General features: G+C 41.8%; 1 protein-coding gene across 33 annotated transcripts in view; it reads right to left on the minus strand.

Moving 5' to 3' along the window:
* Positions 1 to 17,709, minus strand: part of RIMS1 (regulating synaptic membrane exocytosis 1) — a 540,636-nt gene that overhangs the window by 361,094 nt on the left and 161,833 nt on the right. For all 33 annotated transcript variants that reach the window (XM_069726596.1, XM_069726604.1, XM_069726589.1 and 30 more), the window contains 2 exons: positions 8,031 to 8,374; positions 1,369 to 2,225 (listed from right to left, as the gene is read on the minus strand). In XM_069726596.1, the coding sequence (XP_069582697.1) occupies positions 1,369 to 2,225; positions 8,031 to 8,371 (1,198 nt within the window). In that variant the 5' untranslated portion in view covers positions 8,372 to 8,374. The remainder of the gene's footprint in view (positions 1 to 1,368; positions 2,226 to 8,030; positions 8,375 to 17,709) is intronic.

The following is a 17,709-nucleotide window of genomic DNA, read 5'->3' on the forward strand; positions in this document are numbered from 1 at the left end:
AAAACTACAGCTTACCACGCATAGAAAAATAGTATACAGACATTACAGCATGGGATCACAAATAATTTGTTTCTCTGAGGTAAAACATTTCTTAAAAGCAGGCAGTGAAATGATTTACCTCACAAAAAGAGTCATCTGTGATCACCTGCTGCAATATCTGTATCTTCTCCTTTGCGTCCTCCCCCGCCCAGGAGCTGTGGTATGCTCAGACCATGTCCCCGTACGGTCAGACACGGCCATTACACAGCACACAGCAGGGACATATTTGTGAGATTATCTCAGCACAGGAACATTTTACCTAAACACATTCAATTGTGGAACTAATTATTATTCCAAGATCTATTGATTAAAATGTACTTTGTTCATGGGAAAACCCCTGTAATTAATAATACTTAAACTGAATCAATTTGTTACCACTGAAATTATACTGACCCAAAGAATAAAATACTTGCGTGCTGAATGACTTACCTAAAAAATAAACCTATAATACAATAGAAGAATTGCTGATTTTTTTCAATTCCACTTCACACATTTTTTGGCTTTCTAGTACATTATACAGTAAATTACATAGTGGCATTAAAACAAGCAAATTACCCTGCACATACCCTGAGAGGAAGGGGTAAAAAGGTGCATATTCCTACACAGAAAAAAATCACAATCCCTCCTGATTTATCTGTGTATTAAAAGGAAATCTGTCGGAAAACTGTCAAAACTATTACACCCTCCTGCCCTCTGCTCTAAATTGTTTATATGTTCATGTTACTTTCTGGAAGATAATGTCATCCAGACTCATACAATCTGTTGCTCCCTGACTGAAAAATTGTTGTTTTAGTTCATATGCAAATGAGAATAAAGTGCTCTTGGACTGTCAAAGCACTTCCCAAACCTCTGCCGTCTTGGTTTTATTCTCTTCTCAGCATCACATTCCTCTGCTTAACTGACAGCTCTCTGCCTTGGCTAGGTACTCAGTGAGATGTCAGTCAAGCAGAAGAAGGTGGGGCTGGGTGGAGAATAAAGCCAGGAAGGCAGAGGTTTGGGAAGTGCTTTGACAAGAGCACTTTAAACTCATTTACACAGGGATTAAAACAGCAATTTTTTAATCAGAGAACAACAAATTGCCAAGGTAATGGTGGGAGGACATTATCATTCAGGGAGCCAACTGTTTGGGTGGACGCAGACAATAGAATGTTAAGTGGTTCTTCTACAACTGAGAGCTGTGCTGTTTAACCAACCAGATGCCTCTCTCTGCAGCTCCTCCTCCCCTCTCGCAGCATGAATCTCACACATTACTTTTGTAGTGTCACTAGTGACCAATATCCTAAGCTAAAATTGCAAGAATAAAATGTCACCAAAAAAATGTCATCTTACCTTTTTCACTAACACTTTCGCTTTCAATTTCCACATCCTCACAACTGGTATACTCTGGTGTGGATGCTCCTTCTTCTTCTGAGCTACTCACTGACATCTGTCTTCTCTTTCCACCTCTTTTAGACCTGTGGGGCTTTGGTGGGGAAGGTCTAACAGATTCCGATTGATCTGAACTAAGAGAATCATTCCTTGACATTGTTTCCATTTTTTCGCGGTTAGTCTTTCTCATTAACAGAGCAGAACTTGGGTCTAACCGAGTTTGTTTTTTGAAAGAATCATGGTTTTTAGCCTCGATGTGTTCTGGTGGCACGGGGCTATGTCTAGGACTAGGTGGGCTGTGATTTGACACTTGGTTTGGCTTAGAAACTATCCCATCGCCATTCCTATCAATAGAATAGGACTGCTGACTTTCTAGAACAGTTCTTTTGTCATGAGTTCCTTGCGTATGAGAATTCTTCCCTAATTTGTTCTCAGGAACTTCTGGGTCATCTAATTCTGTATGTGGTAGTGATGCGTCACTGTGTCTCCTCTCGTGCCGTGCTTTCGAAACCTTGGCATGCATGCGCATCTGTTGTTCCTCAGGCTGGGGCTTTACAGGGTACCTGGCTAAATTGGGGTCACTTCTATAACGTGTTTGATAATCTTCATCAGCTCTCTCCTTATCTTCTTCCATGTTTGTTGCTTCCTCCTTTTCTGGAATGTCTTGTGATCTCCCTTTGCCCAATCTTCTACTTTCCCTTCTTTCTTTATGTTCATCGGTGTAAGTCTGCCCTTGTTGGTTCGGATATTTCTGGTTTCTCCTACGATCACTTTTGGAAATTTTTCCATTTTGTTCAGACACTGACATGACCTTCTTCCTGTACATAACCAGGCAACAAAAAAAAGTTAAAAAAATAATAACATACCGGTATGAATTTTATATTGACTGTCCTTATTTTTGCACATTAACTCTTTACTCCAAAGTAGGGGATTTATGGCAAAAATGTATCAACGTATTAAAGTCAATTTTGTGGTTCACATACAGTGTAAAATATGATATTTGGACATATTTATGAAGCACCTCATAGTGCATCTAATTTAATACTAATCTTAAAAGAAAAATGGTAGGAAACAAGGTAGGTTTAACTTGCGATTATTCTTGACCAACAACACATTTATGAAAGCGGGCATCCTATTAAAGAATGCGATGGACACTGCACAGTGTGCTAATGCTAAGCCCACTCTGTTTACGATCTAAAATAAAAAGATGCAAGATTGCCTTGCGCAGGCGTATACTATGGAGGACAGAGAATGAACTTCAAACCAATATTGCAGCCAGCATGCAGCCAGCGGGTAAGGAAAGGGTGAATCAAAAACCCCAAAACCCCGCCTCCATGGCTGAAGATTGTTCCCTCCAAATTCAGGTGACAGTGTCCCTTTAAAGGGATCTGTCAGCAGATTTGTGCTATGCAATCTGAGGACAGCATGATATAGGGGCTGAGCCACTGATTTCAGAGATGTGTCACATATTAGGCTGTGTGCTGTTGTTTCAATGCAATACAATGAATGCTTTATCACCAGATTATCATTGTCTGGACCACAGCTCCAGTGAGCCCCAGCCTGACCCCGCCCCCTCCTCTGATTAGCAGCTCACTGTCAATAGACAATGTATACAGAGAGCCTGTTGTGGGTGGGGTAGGATTTCTGAGCTCAGCACCACGCTACATCTAAAAACTTTATGTCACAATTGCTGCACCCAGTAAGTGATACATAGCTGGAATCAGGGTCTCTATAACTACATTATGCTGCTCTCAGATGAGGAACTAGTGACATATTCTCAGTAAATTTGGTATACACATTTATTTTTTTTTATTACATCTGTAGGTGTGCACGGCTTTCTTTGTATGCGCATTTTCTTCTTTTGTATAGTAAATGCTTTATACTTTTCATATTGCAGCACCTCTCTTCTATTTGAGGAGTGGCGCTCATTCAATTTTTTGTACTCTTAATCTCATTCTGTGTCTTCACAGAACAGAAGGTTAATGTCTGATCACTGTGGGGCTTCTGTCAGCACGAACTATCTAGCGACATTTGAATGAAATGAAACGCTATGGCAGGAGACCCAAGTCCACTGCTCACACAGACATAAAAAATGTTAGACTGCAGTTTGCCAAAATGTACATGAGTAAGCCAAAATCCTTCTGGGAAAACTTCTTTTGGCCAGATGAAACCAAGATAGAGCTGGGTTTGAGTCCTAGGTCATGGGTCTTCTAGACGGGCAGTAACCCCAAACAAACTTCAAGCAGCACCCAGAAATGGATGGAAACAAAGCACTGGAGAGTTCTGAGGTGGCCAGCAATGAGTCCGGATCTAAATCACATTAAACACCTGCGGAGAGATCTTAACATTACTGTTGGGAGAAGGCGCCTTCACATATGAGAGACCTGGAGCAGTTTGAAGCTTGTTGTTGAAGCTTGTTGATGATTATAGGAAGGGATTGCAGTTATATATTCCAAAGGGCGTGCAACCAAATATTAAGTTGAGGCTGCCAACAATTTTGTCCAGCCAATTTTGGGGGGTTGTGTTAAATTATGTACAATTTGCCTTTTTTTCCTGTTTTTTTTGTGTGTGTTTTTCCAATACATACAAAGGAAATAAATATGTGTAGAACAAAACGTGTAATTGTAATAGTTTTCTGAGAGTAATACTTTATTTTCTGGGGTGCCAACACTTTCGGCCATGACTGTATATTACATAGTTGCTTAGTTTCATGTGTACTATTGATTATGAAATACAAATTAAAACACTAGTTATTCTTTAACCCTTTTCTGACCTCGGATGGGATAGTACATCCGAGGTCAGAAGCCCCGCTTTGATGCGGGCTCCGGCGGTGAGCCCGCACCAAAGTCGGGACATGTCAGCTGTTTTGAACAGCTGACATGTGCCCGTAATAGGCGCGGGCAGAATCGCGATCTGTCCGCGCCTATTAACTAGTTAAATGCCGCTGTCAAACGCAGACAGCGGCATTTAACTACCGCATCCGGCCGGGCGGCCGGAAATGACGTCATCGCCGACCCCCGTCACATGATCGGAGGTCGGCGATGCTTCTGCATTGTAACCATAGAGGTCCTTGAGACCTCTATGGTTACTGATCGCTGGTAGCTGTGAGCGTCACCCTGTGGTGCGCTCACAGCACACCTGCAATTCTGCTACATAGCAGCGAACAGCAGATCGCTGTATGTAGCAGAGGCAATCGTGCTGTGCCTGCTTCTAGCCTCCCATGGAGGCTATTGAAGCATGGCAAAAGTTAAAAAATAAGTTAAAAAAAATGTGAAAAAAACAAAAAAATATAAAAGTTTAAATCACCCCCCTTTCGTCCCAATCAAAATAAATCAATAAAAAAAAAATCAAATCTACACATATTTGGTATCGCCGCGCTCAGAATCGCCCGATCTATCAATTAAAATAGGCATTAACCTGATCGCTAAACAGCGTAGCGAGAAAAAAATTTGAAACGCCAGAATTATGTTTTTTTGGTCGCCGCGACATTGCATTAAAATGCAATAACGGGCGATCAAAAGAACGTATCTGCACCAAAATGCTATCATTAAAAACGTAATCTCGGCACGCAAAAAATAAGCCCTCAACCGACCCCAGATCATGAAAAATGGAGACGCTACAAGTATCGGAAAATGGTGCTTTTTTTTTTTTTTTAGCAAAGTTTGGAATTTTTTTTCACCACTTAGATAAAAAATAACCTAGTCATGTTAGGTGTCTATGAACTCGTACTGACCTGGAGAATCATAATGGCAGGTCAGTTTTAGCATTTAGTGAACCTAGCAAAAAAGCCAAACAAAAAACAAGTGTGGGATTGCACTTTTTTTGCAATTTCACCGCACTTGGAATTTTTTTCCAGTTTTCTAATACACGACATGCTAAAACCAATGATGTCGTTCAAAAGTACAACTCGTCCCACAAAAAATAAGCCCTCACATGGCCAAATTGACGGAAAAATAAAAAAGTTATGGCTCTGGGAAAGAGGGGAGTGAAAAACGAACACGGAAAAACGAAAAATCCCAAGGTCATGAAGGGGTTAAGGTATATACTGGGTTGCTTCCATGACCAATGACAACTCCTACTGGATGACATAAAGCAGGGAATGATACTGAAGGTTAGAAATGGTACAGAATTTCATTAAACAAAGAATGACATTTATTCACTGAAACTAGAATACTTCTATAAACAGCATTTTCAATGTTGTAACTCACCTTTTCAGCGGTACTAAATGTGACAGGTTCAAAGAAATCGAAGCAGAAAATTCGAGGCTCTGTCAAGTCTTGTCAGAAATTAAAGGTGTAAAATGTTTTCTTTTACCACATTCAGATCTACTAAGCAAATTAAATTGGGGTAAAAGAAATTTGGTGTAACCAGTCCCAAAACTGAATTCTCAGTTGTAATTTAGGTTCCATATCTATGTAAACATACTACCATCACAGCGAAAAGCTTTTTACTTACCGCTCTACATTCATTTGGTTAGGCTACGTTCACATTAGCGTTTTGCAGGGCTGCGTCGGGCGCAGCCGCGGCGACGCATGCGTCATGCACCCCTATATTTAACATGGGGGCGCATGGACATGCGTTGTCTTACGTTTTGTGACGCATGCGTCTTTTTTGGCGCAAGCGTCATGGCGCACAGGATGCAGCATGCCAAAAAAGGATGCATGCATCACAAAATGATGCGTTTTGCATGCGTTCTTGTTTGCGTTGTGCGTTGCGTCGCCGACGCAGCACCGCACAACGCAAATGTGAACGTAGCCTTATCTGGACAGTTGGGCCATGATCCCACATTGTGTAAATGCTGCATTTTTTCTGCTGCTTTTTTGTGTGCAGGAAATCTGATGTGTTTAAAGGGATTAGCCACTTTCTATCTATATTAACAGAAGCATTTGGGACATGATTTTGTGGCACTTACTAACTGTAGCAAAACCAGGTAGGACTGGGTTAAATCTTAGCACTAATCCTAATTAGATTCACATGGCTAGCTTTGACTAAAAACTAAGAAATGGGTTCACCTTGTGTCAGTCTGTCTAATGAAGCAGAATGGAGTGTGCTGAAGATGGTGAGTGTTCAGCCAAAATGTGAGCTGTAGCTGGGAGAGAGACAAGCCAGAGTATCTCTCTGAATGGAGACGTCACGAGTCAGCTAGGAAAACTGAGCAGTGGTGTTGGAGCTGCAAAGGAACATATGGAAGCTGCAACCTGTTCAGTGTGGACTGTGCCCAGAGTTAGCGCTGGAAGCTGCTGGAGCTCAGGCTGAAGGTGATACCGAGACTGGTAGGACCATAGCTCTGCTGTGTATAACGTTTGCTTTGGGAGAAAGGACTGTAATGTGTTCGGTTGAGCCTGCACTGACATATGTACCTGCAGAATGAAATGTTAATTGGCTGTTATACCTTTGTGCCCAGAAGGGGCTGTCTATGGTTTTGAATTACTTGAAGTTTTATTAAAGCAATAAAACTACATGTTTGGACCAAACCTCATTGCCTGTGTGAACGCTACCTAATGTATACCCCTACATAATGTATACAATTACAGGTTCTCCTGCCATTGTTCGTACAGTCTTCACAAAAGTCATAGCTCTGTTGTCCACAAAATACCTGCTGATGAAAGTCCATGTGGCCACCAGGTCACCAGGCTGCACTAATAAGTACAAGAGGAGAAACTGTAATACTTATATAAGTGCCACAAAGAGTCTCCAACACATCTGTTAAAATAGTTAGAAAGGGGCCATTTTATTTAAAGGGGTTATCCAGGACTATTTCATTTTTTTACTACTGGCTTAAGAACCAACAGGCAGCTACTGTAGTTTCTAACTTTCTGCCTGTTGTGACCAGTGTCGACCTCTGCTGGCACAGAGCGGTCACAGAATGCTAGTACCAGCGGCTCAGTGGATTCCTCTGATGTCACATTGACAGAGAAGATGCTTTTTTTCCGCTCTGCTGCCATCATGCTGATTGACAGCCGGCTTCCCGGCTTCGACCGACAGAAGAAGAGCCGTGAAGCATCTGAATTGCCAGCAGTTGTGGTTGGTGACCGCTCCGAGTCGGCATTGGGTAGAACAGGCAGATAGTTGCCTCTGTCTGAAATTACCCACCTGTTAGATTTTAGGTCCATGTAAAAAAAAAATAGCCCTTTAAAAGTTAAAGCAAAGTGCATGAGATGTCATAAAACTCATGGGCAAAGTGCATTCAAAGATGTTGTAGGAATGTACATTTTTTTTCTCTACAGACTACTAAGTGGAGCATAAAAAAATACAATTGAATTTTCAAGCATGAAAAATGCATTAACACAAAGCAATATACAGAGCAGATTGTTATTGCTTATTTTGATGTAAAATCCTGTGAGAAATATGATAGGAAAGAAAGTGTCGAAAAAATGCAGCTTTACCTCGTGTGAGAACAAGGTCTAAGGCTCCAATGAGGACACAGTTTGCACTCAGCTATAAACTGAAACAGAACATTAGCTTACTATCGTTTTTACACATTGTATTAGAAATGACATATACCTACACCTCACAGCAGTAATGACTTGTAGGAATTGTAGATGGCAGCAGGCATAGGATACTAGGGAGCCATAACGTCACACAGGTCTATGTACGATAAACAGGCGCCACCATCCTCCTACCTGTCTCGGGGGGGCTCACTTCTTGACCTTGATGACTGCTTCTGCTCTTGCACGGCATCTTGTAAGGAGGGTTCGGACCCTTTGCTTCGATCAGACTGTAAACTAGCAGGTGAGGTCTCTTGAGAACCAGCCGTGGCGGCAGTGCTTAAAGGAGTTTGAGATCTAGATCTCTCTTGAAGCCTGGCTTTCTTTTCCCTTGGCGCATCAGAACCAGCACCGGTACCAGTGTCACTTAATGTACCATCCTGACTTGGAGGCTGCTGTGGTCCACTTCCGAAAAACCAAGCTCCCGATTTCGTGAGAATTTCTTGTTGTTTTCGGCACAGATTACAAACCCACATAACCTAATTGAGACAAACAAAAGAAAAAATTTAGACCAAAGGTAAAAAAAAACCAAAAAAAAAACACATTATTAAAGCACACCAAGCGCACAAAGTTTAGCTGGAGTGTCTGACACGTCCAATTTAAAAGACACATTTTTGTGGTATATTTAGAGTAAAATATAAATAACCTTATAATAACTACATAAGGGCTCAAGTACAAATATTAGGTTATTTCAAGTTCTAATATACTTTGTGTACACAGGTCTCAAGGGGTTTTTGCAAGATCTGTTTGCAGTCATTCAATATGAACTTTGCTTGTCCATGTGATAGACACACAAGTGATCAGTTCGGTACAATAAATGATAATTCAGAAAGCTTTGTGTCCATCAGTCGCATGATCATAGCAAGACTTGCATCTCCCGCAAACAAAAAAGGTTCCTATTGTATAACAGAAAGCAGCGATCTTAAAAGTGTGCAGAAAGGAAAATTGCATACTTTCATTAAGCGTTACCGGTACTTTTATTGGTGAAAGTTGACATACCCTTTTTATTGATGCATAAGTGCAATGTGGGGTAATCTGGCCACCTGGGCTATGTGTTAAATGCAAAAATATTATGATTAATTTTTAGAGCACAATTGATTCCATGGTGCGGTACATGAAGATGAATAATGTGATTGAAGAAGATGTAAACTTGTAGTCCATTCAAAGGCGGCACAATAGCAAGACAAAGAGTCAGGCTGGTTCAGGCCTAGGTTTAACACAGCTAAATCCTATTCAAACATTTCTAGTCATATAACTATTAACACTTTCAGGCAAGCAATTCCCTACCCCGTATTTGCGAGGCATTGGGTGTGATATAAAAGTATTTGGACTGCAGGCCATCCTCTGACTTAAAGGGATTGTCAACTACTAGGACAACCCCTCCTTGATCAAAATGTTTGGCCCCCTTAAAATAATAAAGTTATACTCACCCCCTGTGCCTGCGCCGTTCCCGCAGTGTCGGCACTCCCGTTCCTGGGGCTCTTGTGCAATTGTTGTGACATGTGGTGCCCAGCGCCCAATCAGTGCTGGCGTCACTGTCCCCGCCTTCGAACAAATCTAACATGAAGAGGAAGTCCGAGATCAGCTGATCTCTCACTTCCTCTTCATGCTCAATTTGACAGGCGGCGGGTACCACATGTCACAACCACAGTACGGGAGCTCCGGGACTAATGTGAAAAGCTCAAATACAGCTGACTTCATAGGAAGCGTCTTAGCCATTTTGGAATCATATAAATTTGCTCTCAAAATAATTTTGTCCCATAAAAAAAATAAGGTGTATTGTAATTCCTGCAATAATAAAAAAAAAAAATGTATAATTTTGGATAGAAATGAAACAAACTGCATAAATAAATAGTACAGATTTTGAGAAATAAAACGTGTGGTCAATCTGTTTGTTATGGGATTGCAATCTTTCTCCCTGGGGAAACGCGTTGCCTGCTCCATTCAGGAAAATGGCCGTGAGAGGCCGCGCGTGCGCAGATGGAGATCGCGGCGGCCATTTTCCTGAAGCCCCGGGAAGCAGAGCGCTTCATCTGCGCACGCGCGGCTTCAGGAAGATGACCGCCCCCACCGATAACAGGATTCACCCGGCTCTGCTGCTTACCGGGCTGCTGCATCACCTCACCGGAGAAAGGGACCCCGCTTACTGCGCCTCCTCATCCCCGCACCTCTGCCACCATGGTAAGCCTGAATTGCGACTATTAGACGCACCCCCAATGTTCCCCCCTTTTTTGGGGGGGAAAAAGTGCGTCTTGTAGTCCGAAAAATACGGTACTTTTCAAAATGAAACTCCTCATTTAATGAGGCTGAAGATATGGTAGCAGTAGCACTGGCAGGACCCCAGTCCTCTTACTCTTGGCCATCCTGTAGCCCACTCATCCTAACTGCTACTTCAGTCAGTGCTTATATTCCTTTAGTAAGCTGTTGATCATACAGCAATATACATGACTTGGAGCCACATAAACAGCTACCAGAACAATTTTATTTTCTAATAGCCGTATCTCTCTCCTTTATGAGAATGTCAGGAGTTAACTCCTCAGCTTCTATTTTTGTTAGTCAGTGTAAATGGGTGATGAAGCAATTCCTGCAATTCAGCCACCTGTGTCCATTGACCTTCATGTAGTGTTACCTGAGGGTTGGCCATGTCTACAAGAAAGGGTTTCAGCTCAAGCAATCGCTCAATCATTAAATAGGTTCTGCCCCACCGACTGACTTTATCCACAATTGCCCCTTTTCCAGCAGGTCTCTTCAAGATGGAATCAATTTTATCACTTTGCCACTCAGAGTTCTAGCATGTCCCTGTTGCAGACTATCTCCTATTTTGAGCTCAAAGCATTTGTTTTCATCTGTTTTTTATTGGATTAGTTGTAGTTTTGAATGACATCATTAATTTTACCATAAACTGTACTAAAAAACTAGAGAAAAAAAATCAAAGTGAGGGGAAAAGGAAAAAAAAAATCCTATTTTTTTTTTCAGGGGTGCGGGGTGAGTTTGTTTTACGGCGTTTGTGGTGCGGTAAACATGGCAACATAAATTTCCAGGTCAGTACAATTAAGGCGTTATTGAATTTGCATACCGTAGATTTTTTTTCTTATTTTAGTGTGAAAAAATGTGAAATTTGTAAAAAAAAAAAAAAAAATAAATAACAAAATTGGTGTCACCATTTTCTGAGACACAAATAATGATAAAAAAATGTGATCCCCATGAGAAAGCCATAGGTGATACGTAAGTTTCAGTTGTACTCCATTACACGGTCTGTGTTTACCTCTGTTTATTACTTTTTAGGCTAGCATACTATTTGTTGTGTACCTTTTGGCATTGTTCTACTGCCATATGGGAGTGTATATTAATGCATACATACTCCTTATCCATTTTATCAGTGGCTCACTTTGGCTAAGTTCATGCTAGGCTTTTTTGCTGCATTTTTTAATGCTAATTTTCAGCTGCGTTTTACAGTACCAGCAAAGCCTATGAGATTTCGGAAATCTCATGCACACATTGTTTTTTGCCATCAGTATTTTGCATGTTTTTTTTGGACATAGAGCATGTTACTTCTTTTGGCGTTTTTTCCGTGTTTTTAACCCATTGAAAGCAATGGGTAATGAAAAAAAGCAAGTACAGCAGTATATGAAACCCATTTATTTTTGTGGATTTTTCCAGGTTTACCATCTTTTCTTGGTCACTTGAGATGGCAATCTGGAATAGTACAGTTTAGTTAAATTAGGGAGGAGTACAAAGTAAACATTGGCCACAAAGGTGTGAGATTGAACAATGCCTGTGGCTGACCAAGGTGTGAGATTGCAAAATGCGCGAGCAACTCAATGGCTGAACAAAGCGTGAAAGTTAGACAGTGCCCTGCAAACTCAATGCACTGCTAGGGTAAATTATTTCAGATCAATTCACTTCTGGCTGTTACATTTGTATGTGTATTTTTCCATGATCATGTCTTGTATTGGTGACCTGTGTTCATGCTTCTGTGGTGGAAGCAAAGCTAAACTTTGGGATCCAGAAAAATCACCAAAAACGCATCAAAACATGTGTTTTTGACGCTGCTTCTTTTCTGTAAAGAGTGTAAGTTTTGCTGAAGAAAAAAAATGCAGCAAAAACGCCTAATGTGAACATAGCCTTTGGATTGTTGCATCTCAATGTTTGTATTCCCTCTTGTGTACTGCTTTCTATGCTTATGTACTATTCAGTGTACAGTATATTGTGGTGTTTTTATACTTCCTGCTCTTTGCTGGGTTTCACTGCATGCTGACCTCCTATAATATACCAGTCAGTGTAGATTATTTATTTGTTATGTATTACTACTTATCCATACAGTTTACAGTTCATGTTTCTGTATGGATGTAACAACCATATTATCCTGTGTTTCTATGTTTTATAAAAATAAAGTAATTACATTTACTGTGTGCAATATACGGTATATAGCTTATCAATGTAAGATGTATTACTACTTTCAGCATTTTTGCCACATAAGTGCAAAAAAGCAAAAAACGCAGGTATCAGGTTTTGCTGCCTTTTTGGTGCAGAAAACTCAGGAGCAGGCACTAAACTGTGAAAAAAAAGCCGCAAAACATGATTTTTTTTTAAGCAGCTTCTTTACTGCCAAGAGAGCAGATTTTGCCTGCAGAAGAAAACGCAACATGTGAACATGGCCTAATACAATTTTGCAAAGATTTTAAGTTATATACGGTAGTCATTTTTGTAACATTATTATGTTTAATTGATGGAACTGTGTGAGAGCTTCTTTTTTCGTGAGGCAAGCTGACATTTTTATTTAATACCAATTTGTGATTCCCTCAAACATTATGATCACTTTTTATTCTATTTCTTTTTCCAGCATTTACCATAAGGCAATGCGCACATATTAAGTATTTGTTGAATTTTTCTGCTTTTTTATGTGCCTTTTCCTGTTTAGAAGTCGAACTTTTTCTAATATTACTTTTCAAAAGTGCACGCCTTTCAAGATGATCCATTATTGTAGCTTTGATCTGGCCTTTCCTTCTGCAGAGTCTGCATGCCCATTACATTTGGATGTTTACTGCACGCATGCGCTGCCTGTGTCCCGGGTGCTGGTGGGTACCTACGTCTCTGTTGTCGTGGCGACGGATGGCATGCTGTGCACGTCGTCACTGCTTACATGATGTGGGCACTCACGACTTCCGAGTCCTCCTGGATGCGCATGCGTCACATTCGATCTCGGTCCATTCTGATTGGCCACATCCTCTTTTTAAACCTCACCTTGTGACATGGACACCACTTTCCCTGACGAAGGACTGGATCTGAAACGCGCGTCGGGGCGCATTCCTGCTCGCACCACCATGACCACAGGTAATTACCTCTCACGGCCTTATTTAGCCTTACGAAGCACTGATGGTCTTACCTTGGTCCTGCACTCCCCCTACTGCTACTATTTGCTCAGCACTCAGGTCTCCCATCGAAAATATGGATATATGAGTCCATTATGATTAGACTACCCATTGCGGTCCTACAAGTATATATCTCCACTGTACATGCACTTTATTGCCATTTTGCACCTGTTGCTATTGCTATTGCACTTTTTACCTGTTTATCTCAATCAGGCACATGCCATGCTGACATCTCATTATATGTACTGTATCTCTAAACAGACACATATGTATTTTGTTGGAATTCATGTTTGGTGTCCTCTTTTTGCATTTCTTGCAGGTTACATATTTATAGTGGGATCATTATTAGTGACTAGATTGTGGCCCGATTCTAACGCATCGGGTATTCTAGAATATGCATGTCCCCGTAGTATATGGACAATGATGATTCCAGAATTCGCGGCAAGACTGTGCCCGTCGCTGATTGGTCGAGGCAACCTTTATGACATCATCGTCGCCATGGCAGCCATTATGACATCTACGTCGATACTGTGCCCCTCCCTGAATCAGAAACGTGGGATTTCTATGTCCTTTATGACATCATCGTCGCTGTGCCCGTCGCTGATTGGTCGAGGCCTGGCGGCCTTGACCAATCAGAGACGCGGGATGTCTACGTCGATACTGTGCCCGTCGCTGATTGGTCGAGGCCTGGCGGCCTCGACCAATTAGAGACGCGGGATGTCCAGGATAGACAGAGACAGACAGACAGAAAGACAGACAGATGGAAAAACCCTTTGACAATTATATATATATATATATATAGATGAGCGAATATACTCATTACTTGAGATTTCCCGAGCACGCTCGGGTGTCCTCCGAGTATTTTTTTTGTGCTCGGAGATTTAGTTTTTATCGTCGCAGCTGAATGATTGCCTACACTGTGGCAAAAATTTCTGGTACAAAGAAATAAAATAAATAGAATTCTAATGTAGTGGAGAAAATGTCCAGTTCAGGCCCAGCCAGAGTGGACAGCAGCTGTGAAGAGTGTATATACGGTAATGCTGCATTGTTTATTATCATTTATTCACTTATTTAGCGCCATTAATTTCAGAGATTTATATACATTATCATCTGTCCCCATTGTGATCACAATCTAGATTCCCTATTAGTATGTCTTAAGGGTACCGTCTCACAGTGGCACTTTTGTCGCTATGACGGTACGATCCGTGACGTTCCAGCGATATCCATACGATATCGCTGTGTCTGACACGCAGCAGCTATCAGGGACCCTGCTGAGAATCGTACGTCGTAGCAGATCGTTTGGAACATTCTTTCGTCGCTGGATCTCCCGCTGTCATCGCTGGATCGGTGTGTGTGACACCGATCCAGCGATGCGTTCGCTTGTAACCAGGGTAATCATCGGGTTACTAAGCGCAGGGCCACGCTTAGTAACCCGATGTTTACCCTGGTTACCATTGTAAATGTAAAAAAAACAAACAGTACATACATACATTCCGGTGTCCGTCAGGTCCCTTGCCGTCTGCTTCCCGCACTGACTGACTGCCGGCCGTAAAGTGAAAGCAGAGCACAGTTTCCTCTCACACTCTTAGGGTACCGTTACACTATACGATTTACCAATGATCACGACCAGCGATACGACCTGGCCGTGATCGTTGGTAAGTCGTTGTGTGGTCGCTGGAGAGCTGTCACACAGACAGCTCTCCAGCGACCAACGATGCCGAGGTCCCCGGGTAACCAGGGTAAACATCGGGTTACTAAGCGCAGGGCCGCGCTTAGTAACCCGATGTTTACCCTGGTTACCAGCTTAAAAAAAAAAAAAACAGTACATACTTACATTCCGGTGTCTGTCCCTTGCCGTCTGCTTCCCGCACTGACTGACTGCCGGCCATAAAGTGAAAGCAGAGCACAGCGCGCTAATTTCAATAAAAAATGAGTACTGCTTTATTTGTCACACCTAGCAAAAAATTGTTAGTGAACAACCCCTTGAGTACTAATGTGAACATGACCCTATTAGTTGACTGAGGGAGGGGGTTCCTGAAGCCGCAATTAAGGTCCCTTCAATATACCCTCACTATTTAAAAATGTTAAAACTTGAAAAATGATGCGAGGACTTTAAAATAATGGTCTGTTTATATGTTTAGTTGTCATTTTTCTTGTAACAGATCCAATAAATAAAAAAGTAGCAAAAATGAAAGCAAATGTTGCCTTCTGTTTTGTATCCATTTTTTATCCATTTGCAACAAACTCGTTTTTACTAGAGGTGTCTCTGAACATCTCTAATGTTCTGGGCATGTATATTGCTTAAAAATGTGACCCCTTAACAGATGACTTAATAGTTGACCATTCGCTATGGTACTGTCACGATACAGCTGTCAAGTGACCTGGGACCAGGGGCTCCTTTTCTAGCCCTAACACTTGGGGCGCCCTAGCTCTCGCTGTTCCCTGGGATACTTCAGAAGGCGAAGACGCCGGGACCTCCGCCCTTGCCTTATCTCCTAAGATAGTTCTTTGTCTGTCCCCTTCCCCCACCCAGGTGAGCGGGGGCACTACTGTGCATCGCAGTACACCAACCCGACAAACAGGGCAACAAAAACAAGGGTAAACTAAAAACTTCACACACACACACACACACACACAAAATATTCACTCATATATGAAAGAGGAATCCACCAGGGGGTGCAGGAAGGGGAAGAAAGCAAACAGGGAAGGATAAGGAATTACCAAGCATACAAACCAAACAGTCACTTCTAACTCCTGCAGCAATCCTACACAACACCTACTTCTCTCCTTCCTATTGTCATGAAGCAAGTGCTAACTCTGACAAGGGCTAGGTAATAGAGCCCAGACTTTACAAGGAAAATGAGTGGCTAACCAAGCACAGGTGAACACAGGAATTTCCAACATGGCCACATTTAAAGGGAATCTGTCACTTAATTTTGGCCCTATGAACTGCGGCCACCGCTATTAGGGGCTTATCTACAGCATTCTGTAATGCTGTAGCTAAGCCTCCGATATAACCTTAAAGATAAGAAAAACAAGTTAGACTATACTCACCCATGGGCGGTGTAGTGCGGTCTGGGTCCGATGGGCGTCGCAGGTCCTTGTCCGGCGCCTCCCATCTTTTTATGATGTCATCCTCTCCCTTGCTGCTGTCGTGGCTCCTTCGCAGGCGTAAGCGCCGGGAAAGGTCAGAGAGGCCCGGCGCCTGCGCAGTGCAGTACTTTACACTGCTCTCAACAGGGCAAATCAGTACGCCTGTGCAGGAGCCAAAACAGAAGCAAGGAGGATGACGACATCATATGAAGATGGGAGGCGCTGGACAAGGACCTGCGACACCCATCGGACCCAAACCGAACCAGGATCGCCCCTGGGTGACTATAATTTAACTTGTTTTTCTTATCTTTCAGGTTACTTATCTACAGCTTATCTACAGCATTACAGCCCCTGATGGCGGTGGCCACAGTTTATACGGCCAAAATTAGGTGACAGATTACCTTTAATAAACAGAAGTGCTTCTTCTCAGCGGCGGAGTAGGAGCAACCAGACGCTGCGGTCTTCTGGCTCCGTTGTGTTGCGGTAACCCTGTGACAGGTACATTACTCATTGCTATTAACCATTTTGGGCCAAACAAAAAATTCCGCAGGCTATGTTTTTTATGCAGGCAAAAAACAGGTTGCAGCTGTAAATGAGAATATAATTTGGGACCTTTCCATCCCCATCCAAATGAATGGATCCACAACTAGCACATTTTATTTAGATTTTTGTCATTCCAAAATGGAAATAACTACTGGACATGTGAATAGATCCTAACAAAGTCGTCGCCAGTTGTGACTTATTATTTGGAAGGTCAAATTTGACAAAGCTAAGATTCTGTATTCCACAATACAGAAATTAAAAAAAAACTTATTTTGATAACTACGGTAGATTCTTGGAGACATTTTTCTGATACTGATAAATAGAAAACATAAGCAATATTTGTTGTATATCAGATCCACAAGTGCACTCCTTAGCTATGTAAAATGCCGTACTGCTACCAGCACATGTCCTGCGCATACACACCGTATTAACATTTACTGTATAAAGATAGTCATATTGTGCATCTAGGTCAGACCATTGCTAAAAATACACAGTATTTTAATCCTGCCACGGAATGCAGATGTCTATGTCGGCAAGAGAATACAGATTACATGGATTCCTGGTAATAATACAGCTGCTTTTGTATTCAACCTTTATAAGAACATATCTGTTACAAGCATGATAATCGCTCTTACAGAAGGCTTTTATTAGTCTGACTATATTTTGCCTCAATGGCAGAAATGCAGAAAACAAAAAGCAAAGTAAAAAACAAGTGGACATAAAAACAAGGGGATTTCAAGTCGCCACACCACCTATTACAGGGAGTTAAATTATTGACCCAAACAAGTCCTCAACTGTTACTTTAA

Source organism: Ranitomeya imitator, chromosome 5 (genome assembly GCF_032444005.1).
Source record: "Ranitomeya imitator isolate aRanImi1 chromosome 5, aRanImi1.pri, whole genome shotgun sequence".
Lineage (NCBI taxonomy): Eukaryota > Metazoa > Chordata > Amphibia > Anura > Dendrobatidae > Ranitomeya > Ranitomeya imitator.